This window comes from Ranitomeya imitator, chromosome 5, assembly GCF_032444005.1.
Source record: "Ranitomeya imitator isolate aRanImi1 chromosome 5, aRanImi1.pri, whole genome shotgun sequence".
Lineage (NCBI taxonomy): Eukaryota > Metazoa > Chordata > Amphibia > Anura > Dendrobatidae > Ranitomeya > Ranitomeya imitator.
The window spans coordinates 442,125,464-442,141,820 of record NC_091286.1 but is presented as its reverse complement, the minus strand read 5'-3'; the positions used below and the strand labels follow the sequence as shown (position 1 = coordinate 442,141,820).

Genomic DNA, 16,357 nt, shown 5'->3' with positions numbered 1-16,357 from the left:
CACACACACACACACACACAGGCCTTAATCACATATACAGTTGTGCTCAAAAGTTTACATACCCCGGCAGAATTTTTGATTTCTTGGCCTTTTTTCAGAGAATATGAATGATAAAACCAAAACTTTTTCTCCACTCATGGTTAGTGGTTGGGTGAAGCCATTTATTGTCAAACTACTGTGTTTTCTCTTTTTAAATCATAATGATAACCCAAAGCATCCAAATGACTCTGATCAAAAGTTTACATACCCTGGTGATTTTGGCCTGATAACATCGTGTTATACACCATAAACGCATAGATCTATAATATGCCTTCTTTATGGATCCTGTAACCATGCTATGAATTTGGGATTTTCACCATTTTTTTCACTGAATTACTATTATTCACCAATGAAGACAATATATATTTTAAAAAAAAGTTTATACAACATATAGGCTCCAGATCAGATGAAAAACAAAACAAAACATAAAAACAGATGATCTATCAGTTAGTTGTACAGCCAATAAAAGGGTCTGCTCACTAATAATAAATACAATTCCATATCTAAGGAATACTTAATATGCACCTATCCATATTAACACATCAACACATAGTGAGAATTCCATTATCTGATTACATTTACCAGGACTTTAAAAGGGTTTGAGCACGCAATCACTTTTGAAACACCATTTTGGAGTGAATATTGTATGAAAATGTTCCTAGAAGATTGAAAAGATTGCTCCACAGACTTCAATCCCATTACACATGGTTACTGCCAAAATATTCCTTCTGGCACCAACTTCTTAAGACCTTAGGCTACTTTCACACTAGCGTCGGCCCGTCGCAGTGCGTCAGGCCGACGTACCGACGCATCCTGTGACAATGCAGCACAACGGGGGCAGCGGATGCATTATTACAACGCATCCACTGCCCCATTGTGAGTTGCGGGGAGGAGGGGGCGGAGTTCCGCCGCACATGCGCGGTCAGAAATGGCGGACACAACGCAAAAAAAAACATTGCAAGCAACGTTTTTTTGTTCCGATGGTCCACCACAACACAACACAACCGTCGCACGACGGTTGCGACATGTGGCAATGCGTCGCTAATGTTAGTCTATGGAGAAAAAATGCATCCAGCAGACAACTTTGCAGGTTGCGTTTTTTCTCCAAAACAACGCATTGCGACGTGCGTCATACGACGCTAGTGTGAAAGTAGCCTTAACTGTCCACTTTTAGCAGTGGGTTGTCCAGATTCTCTTGGAGTTTCTCTGTCCTGCTTGATGTCTATTTTTTAAAATTTTATTTGCCAAAACTATTCATATGGGTCCTCTAGAGGGTTCACATCACATGATATGAAGGCCTGTCTTAATCTTATTAGAGACCAATTAACATAATGGTAGATCATTTACAGAATAAGCAGCTTTACAGTGCATTGTTATAGGCCCTGAGATTAAGAACATAAATGAATGATATGCATTAACATAATACCGTTGTCTTTCTTAATTTGACAGATATATTTTTCATTCTTCTACCAATACAATTAGCAGTTTGTCTTTTTATTCTATTTGCTGATATTGAACGCATATATAGAGGCTTACAAGTGAGTATTGCAATCAATAATAATAATATATTTTATTAAATTCATTTAATATAGACCTAGAATTTTCACCAAACTGAAAATAATTTTATTTTTTTTGCACTATATTTACTGCCATTAATGTAAAAATGTATTATTAGCACATTTCAATATGTTATGCACTCTTAGAAAAAAAATGAAATTCAAAAACCAGGAAGGAAAGGTTGTGAGGATTTGGAAATTACAGAATTGATAGATATATTAATAATATGCAAATTATTAATAAATGGACACAAATTTTCCAAAATATCAACATTTATACACTATCCACTATTAGCATCATGTACTTAAAATCCTTGGCATACTATCAATAAGGTTATTTATATTTGCCTCAGGACTGTTCTGTCTGGCTGAATCACTTGGGCAGGCAAAAAATGTGTACAACTATGAAGACATTTCAGGCAATGGGATCACTTTTAGGTCACACAGGCTGCTCACAATAGCATGAGCAACATGTGACCTGGAATTGTAGTGTTGAAACATGAGACTCTGTAGAAATGGCCATAGACCTGATTACACAACCAAATCAATATATCACCAAGCTGTCAGTGTACCTGCAATGAAAACTATAGGAATTTGGATACCATTCATTATGCCACCTCACAGTTTAATCCCAGAAGAACTGATGTGAAGTTCACTAGTAAAGGCCTCCTCATGACATTGTCCTCATGGTCTCCAAGCCAATCTTCGGCTATCATCCAACACAAATGCTCTGCACAATAAGTGTAATTGGGAGAGGTGGCATGGTGTCATTGGAACATCTGTAGCTGGACATCTGTTTGTACTGTAGTGTCTTGGAAACGTCTTCTAATGGTTTCTGCAGATATTGTGTGATACCTTAGATTTGGTATGTGATGACCAGATTCACTTGCTGTACAGGATCAATCAGTTGTGCAACCAGTCATTTGGACATTTTTTCAGTATCCTAGGAGCTGTTTTTCAACCCCACAAAGTGAGACCATTCATTGCTTACTAGGGTTGAGCGAAACGGATTGGACAATTTCAAAAGTCGCCGACTTTTGGCAAAGTCGGGTTTCTTGAAACCCGACCCGATCCTAGTGTGGGATCAGCCACGCGGTCGGCGATCTTCGCACCAAAGTCGGGTTTCGTATGATGCATTCAGCGCCATTTATATATATATATATATATATATATATATATATATATATACAGATATATATATAGATATATATATATGTCATTGAGACACATATATATATATATATATATATATATATATATATATATTTATTTATATTTACTTCAGCGCGATATAGCAGAAGAGCCGGTAATTCAATTGCCGGCTTTTCATTTCTCCTTCCTAAACCCGACATGATATGAGACATGGTTTACATACAGTAAACCATGTCATATTCCCATTTTTTTGCATATTACACACTACTAATGTTAGTAGTGTGTATGTGCAAAATTTGGGCGCTGCCTGTAGCTATTAAATTTAAGGGTTAAATCGCGGAAAAAATTGGCGTGGGCTCCAGCGCAATTTTCTCTGCCAGAGTGGTAAAACCAGTGACTGAGGGCAGATATTAATAGCCTAGAGAGGGTCCATGGTTATTGGCCCCCCTGGCTAAAAACATCTGCCCCCAGCCAACCCAGAAAAGGCACATCTGGAAGATGCGCCTATTCTGGCACTTGGCCACTCTCTTCCCACTCCCGTGTAGCAGTTGGATATGGGGTAATGAAGGGTTAATGTCACCTTGCTATTGTAAGGTGACATTAAGCCAGATTAATAATGGAGAGGCGTCAATTATGACACCTATCCATTATTAATCCAATAGTATGAAATGGTTAAAAAAAACACACGCAATAATTGCAAAGTATTTTAATGAAATAAACACACAGGTTATTGTAATATTTTATTCCACTCTCAATCCACCTGAAGACCCTCGACCTGTAACAAATTAAAAATAATAAACCAACTGTTAGGGGTCAAGTTCCTGCCTCTGCACAGGGGGAATCTCGGGCCATCTCCGCTGCGGTCTCCCATTCTTCTCCTGCCGCAGTGGAGCCTGCTCAGCGGAGACGTCAATCCCAGCGTCTTGCTCAGTCTGACTCTGTGCTAAGAGTTACTGCTGCATTTCCTTCTTCTGCCATTGAAGTCAGTGCTGGGCAGTGGCGAGCAGATGCTTCTGAGACTAAGTCCTGCTTTTCACGTTCTGAGCATGCCCAGAGTAAGATCTCTCAGTGGAGTTCGAGGGTCACATGATCAGATACTGCAGCTAAGGTCCTTGTAGGGGCTAGGACTAAATCCTGCTTTGCACGCTGAGCATGCCCAGGGCAAGATCTCTCAGTGGAGATCTAGGGTCACATGCTCAGGTACTGCAGCAACTCCATTGGTCCTTCTTTGAAAGGTCCTAAACGTGCTGCAACTATTTAAGGCCCGCATGGCCGCACGGCCATGCGCTAGTATTGACTATTGCTATCGTGTGTGTGTTGATGAGTGCAAGTCGTTCCTTAAAAAAACCCATCCCTTGTGTATGACTGTTCGTGTAAGGTGTATGGCTGCAATCTAGCGCCCGGCTGAACTCACAGCTTTAACACACGAAGCAGCATCTAACTGCTGTGACCGCCATTGCAGCGCCATGCGCTATTAGAGCGCTTACCTTAACCAAGTCTGGGTGGTTAGTGGCGTCCGCTAGTGTGGCACAGCATGCACTTCTGTGCATAATAGTTACCACTTATATCCCAATTGTGGTGTTGATCGCAAGAGGTCTACACTAACTCTAATCCTGTGTCCTGGGATAGAGTTCTGTGGTTCCTTGCTTGCGCTCTCTGTGCGGTACTGCGACCCTGTGACTTAACAGGGATGGCTTCCTTCACACAGGGTGACGTTAACCCGTGTGTGCAATCACATTGTACCGCCATATAGTACCGCCATTCACTTAGCAGCAGGTTCTTTCCTGCACGGTGGATCCCGGGTGGCGAACGCACCAATCTTTTTAATAAATATATTCGGTGCGTTCCGCCAACCCTAACAGAATACTAGCGCCAGGGTCTGGCTAGTAAATGGCGGACATTCAGCAATCTTTGCGGTATATCCAGCAGCTGGAGGGTAGGTTGGCGGCTCTTGAGAGCTCAACCTCAGCTGTGGATGTTACCGCAGTTGCTGTACAGGCTGCTAGCGTGGCTGCAGCAAACTTGTCCACTGCCAAAAAAAATTTCTGGAGATAGCAAATCTTGTAGGGGATTCGTGAGTCAGTGATCTATTCACCTCGAGCTCCTGGCTGCATGTTTTCCTACAGAGCGGGCTAAGGTGGGATTTATTGTGTCTCTCTTGTCGGACAGGGCGTTGGAGTGGGCTACGCCGCTGTGGGAGCGTGGTGATCATGTGGTGAAGAGTGCTCTGCTGTTCCTGAGCACTCTGAAAAAGGTCTTTTTAGGACCTCAAGTGACCCATGACACAGCGCTCCAACTACTGGCATTAACTCAGGGTGAGTCCTTGGTCAGCCATTTTTCCGTCCGCTTCCGTACTTTAGCTTCCGAGCTGGAGTGGTCGGATAAAGCCCTTATCCCCATATTTTGGAGGGGCCTGGCTGACCACGCTAAGGACGCCCTGGCCACTAGGGAGATTCCTGCCACACTGGAGGAGTTAATAACTGTCTCTACTCGAATTGACCTCCGATTTAACGAGCGGAGGTTAGAGCAAGCCCAGTGTAGGCAGAGGTTTTGGCTGGCTCCCACCTTCGCCAAACCTCTGGAATCTCCGGTCCAGGTTCCTGAGTCACATGAGGCCTTGGAAGTGTCATGAGCGGGATCTAAGTCCCGGACTGCTTGTGCACTCAAGGTCTGTCATGTTTGCCAGCAGTTAGGACATCTTGCTACCAGATGACCCCAGCGGTCGAGGAAACGTCAGCGTCTAGTTGTAGTAGGTGGAGGTACACTAGACACTGCGACGTTTGCCTCCAAATTGTCCTTTAAAGGGACAATTACTATAGGCTCATTCTCCCACTCGGTAGAGCTCTGCGTGGATTCTGGGACGGAGGGCAATTTTATGTCTTCTGCCTTCGCCCAACGGCACGCAATACCCCTGGTTATGCTAGCTCAACCAGTAACAGTACGAGTGGTGAATGGGTCGACACTGCCTTCACAGATAACACACCAGACCATCCCTTTTACTCTGTCCATGTCGCCATCTCATCAGGAGATTATATCTCTGCTCGTCATTCCTGATGGAATTGTTGAGGTCCTGTTGGGGATACCTTGGCTACGGTACCACTCTCCTCATATCGAGTGGTCCTCAGGCAGAATTCTGGGATGGGTGAATCTTGTGGGGGTAGGTGCCAGAGGGAGTGCGTTCAGGTTGCTACTACAGAGGTACCCGCAGATCTATCCTCTCTCCCCAAGCAATATTGGTCTTATGCAGACGTGTTCTCCAAAAAGGCGGCGGAGACCCTCCCGCCCCATCGCCCTTATGACTGTCCTATTGATCTCCAAAAAATAGAAAAAATAAGCTGCACAGCCTCTCACAGAGACTAAATCACTCAACTGTCAGTGTTTCAAGAACCTGGCGTTCACGGGAGGTGCTCGTGTGTAAAACAGCAATGAAAATGTCCCATGAAAAAAGAAGCAAAACACGGCAACACTCACCGGTCCTGTGATACAAAGCTTGTCTTTATTGAAGCTTGTTAGACATAAATCTTCACGGCACGGGGGAGTACGGGGGAGTGAGAGGTGAACAGACGAGGACTATGGCCATTTCACCCCCGACTGGCGCTTCTACGGGACCCGTAGCCGTTTTCCAAGACTTTGTGAATGACATCTTCCGGGATATGCTTTCCACCTCGGTCGTAGTCTATCTGGATGATATTCTCATCTACTCTCCAGATATTGCCTCCCACCGGAGAGATGTTTGCAAAGTCTTCGACCTCCTACGGGCAAACTCCCTCTATGCCAAGTTGGAGAAGTGTATGTTTGAGCAGGAGTCCTTACCTTTCCTCGGCTATATCATCTCCGCCCAGTGATTGACTATGGATCCTGCCCAACTACAGGCGGTGATGGACTGGCAAGAACCCCATTCTCTTAAAGCGGTGCAGTGCTTTATGGGGTTCATAAATTATTATCGCCAGTTCATTCTGCACTTCCCAACTTTGGTAGCTCCCTTGGTTGCTCTCACCAAGAAGGGGGCAAATCCCAAATTGTGGTCTGAGGAGGTCTCCAAGGCCTTTGTCTCCATAAAGTCACACTTCGCTAGCGCTCCCATCCTACATCGCCCTGATGTAGATAAGCCATTTATCATGGAGGCGGATGCCTCTTCTGTTGGTGCTGGAGCAGTCCTCCTCCTAAAGGATGCTCAAGGTCGGAAGCATCCTTGCTTCTTCTTTTCTAAGTTCTTTTCACCAGCAGAGAGAAATTATTCCATTGGGGACAGGGAGCTGCTAGCCATGAAGTTGGCTTTTTCGGAGTGGAGACATCTCTTGGAGGGAGCTCGTTTTCCCTTCCAGGTCTTCACAGATCATAAAAATTTGGTTTACCTGCAGACAGCACAGCGGCTAAATTCTCGCCAGGCCAGATGGTCCTTGTTCTTCTCCCGGTTTCATTTCACCCTTCATTTTCTTTCTGGGGAGAAGAACATTCGTGCCAATGCTCTCTCTCGCTCCATTGTGTCATCTGTGGAGGAGGAAGAGGAGCCTCGGCTTATTGTCCCCACCGAGAGCCTGAGAACTGTGGCCCTGGTTTTGCTAGAGTCTGTGCCTCCGGGCAAGACTTTTGTACCACCCAGTTTGGGACCAGAGGTTCTCTCTTGGGTACACTCGTCCAGGGTGGGTGGACATTTTGGTTCCAAAAGGACATCTGAGTTTCTGGCGAAGACATACTGGTGGCCGCATATGGCTCGTGATGTCGCAGACTATGTTTGGGCGTGTGTCTCTTGCGCCAAGAACAAGTCCCCTCGGCAACGGCCAGCTGGTTTGCTTTATCCTCTGCCGGTGGCGGACAGGCCCTGGGAGATGGTCGGGATGGACTTTCTGGTGGGCTTACCCAAGTCTCGTAGTTGCACCATTATCTAGGTGATCACCAACCATTTTTCCAAAATGGTTCATTTTGTGCCTTTTCCACAGCTACTATCTGCACGGGCTATGGCAGCCTTGTTCATCAAACACATCTTTCGCTTACACGGTATGCCGGATAAGATTGTCAGTGACCGGGGTCCCCAGTTTCCGTCTCGATTTTTGAGGGAGCTTTGTCGTCTAGTCAGTATTGAGTTAAATCTCTCTTCGGCTTATCATCTCGAGACGAATGGGTTGGTTGAGAGAGCCAACCAGACTCTAGTCACTTATTTGCAACATTTTGTTTCTGCTAGGCAGGATGACTGGGCATCCTTGTTACCGTGGGCAGAGTTTGCCCTTAACAATGCTGTAGCCGAATCCACCGGTCAGACTCCTTTCCTCCTTAACTACGGCCAGCATCCGCGGGTTCCTGTACCTATGCCCGTGTCCTCTGCTGACTCCAGGGTGGAAGACTGGGCAGTGGAGGCACGAGACATTTGGGACCACACTCAGGATGCCATCCGGGTGTCCAAGGAGAGAATAAGGTCCTCCGCCGATGCACATCGGCGCCCTGCCCCGACCTTTGCTCCTGGCGACTTAGTGTGGCTCTTCGCTCATAACATCAGGCTGCGTGTTGAGTCCACCAAGTTTGCACATCGCTACTTGGGTCCCTTCAAGGTCCTCAAACAGGTTAATCCTGTGGTCTACCATCTAGCCCTTCCTCCACGCCTAGGTATTACCGACACCTTCCATTTGTCCCTTTTAAGCCGGTATACATGTCCTGGTTTTCTGAGTCATCTGCCGGAACATCGGGTTTGTCTATGGATGATTACGAGGTGAACGCTATTTTGGGGTGCAAGGTGGTTCGTGACAAAAAATTTTATTTGGTGGACTGGAGGGGTTACGATCCTGGGAGCCTGCTGCGCACATTCGGGCTCCGCAGCTCATTGCTGCCTTCGAACGTAGCGAGGCCCTAGGAGGGGGGTAATGTTAGGGGTCGAGTTCCTGCCTCTGCACAGGATGAATCTCGGGCCATTTCCGCTGCAGTCTCCCATTCTTCTCCTGCCGCAGTGGAGCCTGCTCAGCGGAGACGTCGATCCCAGCGTTTCGCTCAGTCTGACTCTGTGCTAAGAGTTACTGCTGCATTTCCTGCTTCTGCCATTGAAGTCAGTGCTGGGCAGCGGCGAGCAGACGCTTCTGGGACTAAGTCCTGCTTTTCACGTTCTGAGCATGCCCAGAGTAAGATCTCTCAGTGGAGTTCGAGGGTCACATGATCAGATACTGCAGCTAAGGTCCTTGTAGGGGCTAGGACTAAATCCTGCTTTGCACTCTGAGCATGCCCAGGGCAAGAACTCACAGTGGAGATCTAGGGTCACATGCTCAGGTACTGCAGCAACTCCATTGGTCCTTCTTTGAAAGGTCCTAAACGTGCTGCAACTATTTAAGGTCCGCATGGCCGCACGGCCATGCACTAGTATTGACTATTGTTATCGTGTGTGTGTTGATGAGTGCAAGTCGTTCCTTAAAAAACCCATCCCTTGTGTATGACTGTTCGCGTAAGGTGTATGGCTGCAATCTAGCGCCTGGCTGAATTCACAGCTTTAACACACGAAGCAGCGTCTAACTGCTGTGACCGCCAGTGCAGCGCCATGCACTATTAGAGCGCTTACCTTAACCAAGTCTGGGTGGTTAGTGGCGTCCGCTAGTGTGGCACAGCATGCACTTCTGTGCATAATAGTTACCTCTTATACCCCAATTGTGGTGTCGATCGCAAGAGGTCTACACTAACTCTAATCCTGTGTCCTGGGATAGAGTTCTGTGGTTCCTTGCTTGCGCTCTCTGTGCGGTACTGCGACCCTGTGACTTAACAGGGATCGCTTCCTTCACACAGGGTGAAGTTAACCCGTGTGTGTAATCACATTGTACCGCCATATAGTACCACCATTCACTTAGCAGCAGGTTCTTTCCTGCATGGTGGATCCCGGGTGGCGAACGCACCAATCTTTCTTAATAAATATATTCGGTGCGTTCCGCCAACCCTAACGCTAACAATATCCCATACCTTCCTATGATCTGTCACGTCCCACGATGTAAATCCATCTGAAGGGGTTAAATTATTTTACAGGCAGGAGCTCTGCTAATGCAGCTGTGCTCATGCCAGTAAAACCCCAGCGAATGAATGGAAAGTAGGTCAATGACCTGTAGTTACCTTCATTCGCGGTGATGCGCCCTCTGCTGGATGTCCTCACATGACCTCGAGGCTGGGAAAATATTCAGAAAAGTTCCCACGCTCGAGGTCATATGAGGACATCCAGCAGTACATATGTTTTTATGATTTTTTGTCCGTATGTCAGTTGCCATACGGATTTACGGATTACATATTTCCCATTGACTTGCATTGGGTTTTCTGTTTCGGTCGATCCCCGACCCCGACTTTTCGAGATAATTGGCCGATTTCACTCGACTTTTGAGAAAGTCGGGTTTTGCGAAACCCGACTCGACCTTAAAAAAGTAAAAGTCGCTCAACGCTATTGCTTACATACCCTAAATGTGCTACATTGCCTGCATTGTCTCCAAACTTATAGAGCATATCTCAGACATCATTGGTAAGCAATTGTATAGCGATCTGCCAGTAGTGGATCTTGATGATTTGTATGACAAAAGTGCACTTATCTATAAAGAACATTCTAGGCAACCATTAATAAGCTAAATGATAGCAGCCATTGTGTGTACGTGACTGTATTCCTGCGCATACACTTATACTCGATGCTGAGTAAATCAAGATGTTTTGAAAATATTCTTGTCATTTTTATATCATTTAAATATCATTAAAGGCAATCTGTCACCACATTTGACCTATCTAAACTATTAATATGGGCATACAGGTTATAGACTCCTGAAAAAAGTCCTACCTGTGTGTCTCATTTCAGCTGTGTTGTTGCTGAGAAATCATCTTTTATCACTATAGTATATTAATGACCTCTTCTAGGCTCTGGAGAGAAGTTAACAGTGAGACAAGTAACTAACACAGAACAGGAGAAATTAAATTTGTCTTCTTGCAAACACATTTTTAGCTTCTCTGTCAGCTCTGATGTATTGTAACAATATTGCAGCCCTGTCTGCCTGTGAGCTGGAAGCTGGAGCTAGGAAGAAACTGCAAGATCTGTCAGTTATAATCACACAGAGGTCTGCAGTGAGATCAGGAGAGCGGAGAGTGGCCATTACATATTACACTGTAATTCCAGCTTTCATGTAAAACAAGCTCTGGAGGCAGAGTTACAGTATTTCCAAGCATCATCCGCCCCAGAGGCTGGAAGAGGTCATTTTTATTAAGTGATAAAAGATGATTTCTCAGCAACAACACATCTGATATGACACACACAGGGATGACGGTTTTCAGCTGTCTATAACCTGTATGCTCATATTATTAGGTTAGATAGGTCAAATGTGATAACAGATTCTCTTTAACATGTCTATCAGTCCTAAGAGTTCCGTAACTCCATGACTTTTTCTCTTGGTATGGCAATTTCAATGTTGAGTGTATAGATTCAAGAAGTTATGCTTTGTATTTGCTCTATGCCAAGGCAAAAGGCAACACAGGGAAATTGGTTAAGGAACATTACATAAATAAATAAATATTCAGATAGTTATATTTTTTAAATGGAATTTGCTTAATTATAATATTGTGTGTTTTTATCTCATTATAGCTTGTCTGTACTCCCACCATCTGGAGGATAGCGATTCTAATATTGTTAATCCTTTTCTTTCTTATAACTCTCATTGTTGAGGTAAGATGACCAATTATAAAACTATAGTGTTTCAAACTATGTTAATTTTTTTCACAATAATTATGGGGTTCAAATGAAAAACTTGAAATGTGCAACAAAAAGCTGCAAAAATAAAACTGTTTATTAACATCACGTTACTTGTACATCAAATGATGTATGCATGGAGGTGAACCTTACAAGATGGTGCCATTGTCCATTTAAAAAAAACTGTACAAATTTGGTATTGCTACAATTATGCTGACCAGCCCTATTGAATAACATTGGTCCGACTGCTTTTCTTCAAGAATAGCACTGGGACAAAAAAATATAAATACGGTCATGTGAACGTGGTCTTCCATGTTTGGCTAATGGACTGCGATCTTGGACTGGTTGGTCTGCTTTGTTATCCCATTAATGATGTGTGTTGTTATCTACTTATATTTGTGTATTGCTTTTGCACTTTATTTGGGTTTATTTTGATACTTAAAAGATATGTAATGGAAAAGAATCCGTCACTCGGCAGGTGGAGACGGCCATATTATCTGCCCGAATAGATCAAAATTGCAACTGACACATACCGTATTTTTCGGACTACAAGATGCACTTTTTCCCCCTCAAAAAAGGGGGGGCAAATGGGGTGTGGATCTTGTAGTTGGAATGCAGGCTTACCGGCAGTGGTGTGGCGGTGGCGGCAGAGGTGCGGGGATGATGAGGCGAAGTGAGCGGGGTCCCTTCCACACGCAGCGGAGCCGGGTGAATCATGGCTTTATCGGTGGCGGTGGCCATCTTCCTGGGGCCGAGCGTGCGCAGATGAAGTGCTCTGCTTCCCATGGCTTCAGGAAAGTAGACGCGGGAGGCCACGCGTGCCCAGATGGAGATTTTGGCGGCCATTTTCCTGAAGCCGAGATCTAAATCTGTGAACTCAGCTTCAGGAAAATGGCCACCGCGATCTCCATTTGCGCACACGCGGCTTTCCGCGGCCATTTTCCTGAAGCCTTGGGAAGCAGAGCAAATCATCTGCGCATGCACGGCCTCAGGAAGATGGCTGCCACCACCGATAAAGCCATGATTCACCCGGCTCTACTGCTTACCTTGGATACTGGGCCGCTGCGTCACCTCACCTTTAGAAGGGACCCTGCTCACGCCATACCACTCATTGTGACTCATCATCCCTGCACCTCTTCCGCCACCACAGCACTACTGCAACCCCCCATGGACACCAGGCCGTGGCGTCGCCCACCTAAACAGGAAGGGACCCTGCTCAGGTGCCCGCCATATCGCCCACCGCATCACCGCACCTCTGCCAACACCATGCCTCCTGTGACCCTGCTCTGCCACCGCCAGCCCTCAGGTTAGATACTGTAAATTCGGACAATAAGACGGACCCCATCTTATAAAAAAATCTTTTTTTCTGCAATTTTCACCCCAAATTTGGGGTGCGTCTTATGGTCCGGTGTGTCTTATAGTCTGAAAAATACGGTTATGTTGATAAAAAGAGGCAGTGTTGTTCAAGCAAATATGGGATTGTATGAGTTTTTCCCAAGGAAATAGTGAAGACGAAGACTATACCTAAAATAAGCAAATAATTAAGTAGTTATGTGCAACTTAGAACATTAGAAAAACTGCAATAAATAGAACTTAGCTCAATATAGAACATGAATAATTTTTATTATAAATAAATACAAAGAAGGATAAAAATAAAATAAACACATGTTGGGAGACAACACAGCAAGAGAGAGTAGTAGTCAAAAGTAATATATATTTAGTGACAACACACTGTTTATAAGGAAGTTGGATAACAATGACCAAGCATCTATAGTACAGTAAATGTACATGGAAGGAAAAATCCACATAATAAATGTAGATTCATAAAGTGGCAATAAGGCTTACCCTTGTATACTCCTCCTGCTAAAATGGCGCCAGCCCGAGATCTGTGAAAACATTGGATCACACCTGGAACTATGTTAGTCTATGGGGCAATGTACATGTCCAATTTTTCCTTGCTCAGAGTCTGTCTTGATCCAATATTCAGTCGTGCAGGAGTCCGTAAAAATCATTGAACTTCACTTGCATGACTTCTGAGTGCAGTCCGATTTCTGCGCACTGACACATGAGGAAGAGGGAGAAATGTTGTTCTCCATCTTCTTCTCATCTGAGAGAATCGGAGCACTCTCTGATCACAGTGTCATGTGCATAATTGTCTTGATTCTCTCAGTTGAGAGTATCTATGGCAGTCTGCACGAGCCCTTAGGTAGATAATGAAGAAAATCTTTATTTGTGTAGTGAAATACACAGTGCAGAAATCATTTGAGAATTTTTTTTCTCAATGACCTTTATCAAAAATACACTGTAAGAAATAAAGTACAGCAGGGGTGGACATATAATTGGTGCCACACAGGGAACCAAGAGGTAAGGGGTAACATTTCCACCTCAAAAGTAGATGACATTTTGTATTATGATGAGCTATATGTTTGCAAAGGGCCCATATACTGTTTTTGCATAGGAGCTCTCTACTGTCTGTGTCCACCAGTGTAGTAAATTCTAAAAATAAAGTCATAACAAACATACTGTATAAGCCGACCAGAGTATAAGCCAAGACCCCTTATTTTGCCACAAAAAACTGAGAAAACGTATTGACTCGAGTATAAGCCTAGGGTGGAAAATGCAGCAGCTACCGATAAATTTCAAAAATAAAAATAGATACCAATAAAAGTTAAATTAATTGAGATATCAGTAGGTTAAGTGTTTTTGAATATCCATATTGAATCAGGAGCCCCATATAATGCTCCATACAGTTTATGATGGGCCCCCATAAGATGCTCCATATTAAAATATGCCCCATTTAATGCTACACAAAGGTTAATAATGGCCCCATAAGATGCTCCATAGACAAATTTGCCACATATAATGCTGCACAAACATTGATTATGGCCCCATAAGATCCTCCATAAAGATATTTACCCCATATAATGCTGTGCAAATGGTGATTTTGGCCCATTAAGATGCTCCATAGGCACATTTGCCCCATACAGTACTGCATAAAGGTTAATAAGGGCTCCATAAGATGCTCCATAGAGACATTTGCCCCATATAATGCTGCACAAACGTTGATTATGACCCTATAAGATGCTCCAGAAAGATATTTGCCCCATATAGTGCTGCACAAATTATGATTATGGCTCCATAAGATGCTCCATAGAGACATTTGCCCAATATAATGCTGCACAAACGTTGATTATGGCCCCATAAGATGCTCCATAGAGATATTTGCCCCATATGCTGTTGCTGTGATTAAAAAAAATGACATACGCATCTCTCGTCGTTTAGGCCCCCGGCACTTGCAATATTCACCTGCCCTCGTTCCGGCGCTGCTGTGTCTTTCGCGTCCTCTGCACTAACGTTCAGGCAGAGGGCGTGGACTAACTACGTCATCGCGCCCTCTGACCTGAGCGTCACTGCAGAGAACGTGGAAGACGGAGCGGCGTCGGAACGTGGGACAGGTGACTATTGTGCAGCGCTCCCCCTCCCCATTATACTCACCTGCTCCTGGTGCGGTCCCTGCACGTCCGTGGTTCTCCGGGCACTGACAGCTTCTTCCTGTATTGAGCAGTCACATGGTACTACTCGTTACAGTAATGAATATGCGGCTCCACCCCTATGGGAGTGGAGTTGGGTCCATATTCATTGCTGTAATGAGCTGTCAGCCAGAGACCATAGGAGATGCAGGGACCGTGCCAGGAGCAGATGAGTATGTGACAGCCGCTGCTCCCCCTCCCCCGCTGACCCCCCCAGGGACAATGACAATGACGAGTATAAGCCGAGAGGGGCACTTTCAGCCTAAAAAAATGGGCTGAAAATCTCGGCTAATACTCGAGTACATACGGTAACTGATAATTGGGTGAACATTCTGAAAAAGCGGACATAACCATTACAAAACACGTCCTCAGATTTGCTCACCGTATGTGAATACAGAATATAGCAGTACAAAACAACAGGAAAAAGAAAGTAGTAATCTGTGACTAGATCATATAAGAAGCAAGCAGGAAATCCATATAGAAATGGTGTCTACAATTTATAGAACTTATATGAGCATGTAAAATAGTAATGAATGTCCACCGTAGTGTGTAAGGTAGGCTCTAGGGTCGTAAATAGAATGGATCACTGCCGTCAGAAGATGAGGATAAAGTCCAAATTGGATGTGCTGGAAGGAAAGCATAACTGGTTAAAATGGACTCACCAGGCACTGGAAAGGATAAGTGACAGCCATTGATGACTGAGTAACGTGCACATGCAACCATGTGGTCTTCAGTATACTAAATATCGGTGCCACAACACATTGTTAAGCTCTCCAGAAGTGACGTGGCCATGATTGGCAATAGATGGCATATATAAATACTGAAAGAACAATTAACCCCTTACCGACCTCCACCATACTATTACAGCGGAGGTCGGATCCATCCCCTGCTTTGATGTGGGCTCCGGTGGTGAGCCCGTATCGAAGCCGGGACATGTCAGCTGTTTTGAACAGCTGACATGTGCCCGCAATAGCAGCGGGTGAAATCGCGATTCACCCGCTGCTATTAACTAGTTAAATGCCGCTGTCAAATGCTGACAGCGGTATTTAACCGGCGCTTCTGGCCATCGAGCCGGAAATGCGCGCATCGCCGACCCCCGTCACATGATCGGGGGTCAGCGATGCATCGGCATAGTAACCATAGGTCTCCTTGAGACCTCTATGGTTACTGATGCCAGCTTGCTGTGAGCGCCACCCTGTGGTCGGCGCTCATAGCAAGCCTGCAATTCATCTACATAGGAGCGATCTGATGATCGCTGCTATGTAGCAGAGCCGATCAGGCTATGCCAGCTTCTAGCCTCCCATGGAGGCTATTGAAGCATGGCAAAAGTAAAAAAAAAAAGTTTAAAAAAAGATGAAGAAAGAAAAAAAAATATAAAAGTTTAAATCACCCCCCTTTCG

General features: G+C 44.8%; 1 protein-coding gene across 2 annotated transcripts in view; it reads left to right on the top strand.

The window, feature by feature from the left end:
* The window catches only part of LOC138638126 (probable cation-transporting ATPase 13A4), a 355,111-nt gene that overhangs the window by 314,001 nt on the left and 24,753 nt on the right, over positions 1 to 16,357 (top strand). For both annotated transcript variants that reach the window (XM_069727157.1, XM_069727156.1), the window contains exons 28-29: positions 1,489 to 1,577; positions 11,323 to 11,403. In XM_069727157.1, the coding sequence (XP_069583258.1) occupies positions 1,489 to 1,577; positions 11,323 to 11,403 (170 nt within the window). The remainder of the gene's footprint in view (positions 1 to 1,488; positions 1,578 to 11,322; positions 11,404 to 16,357) is intronic.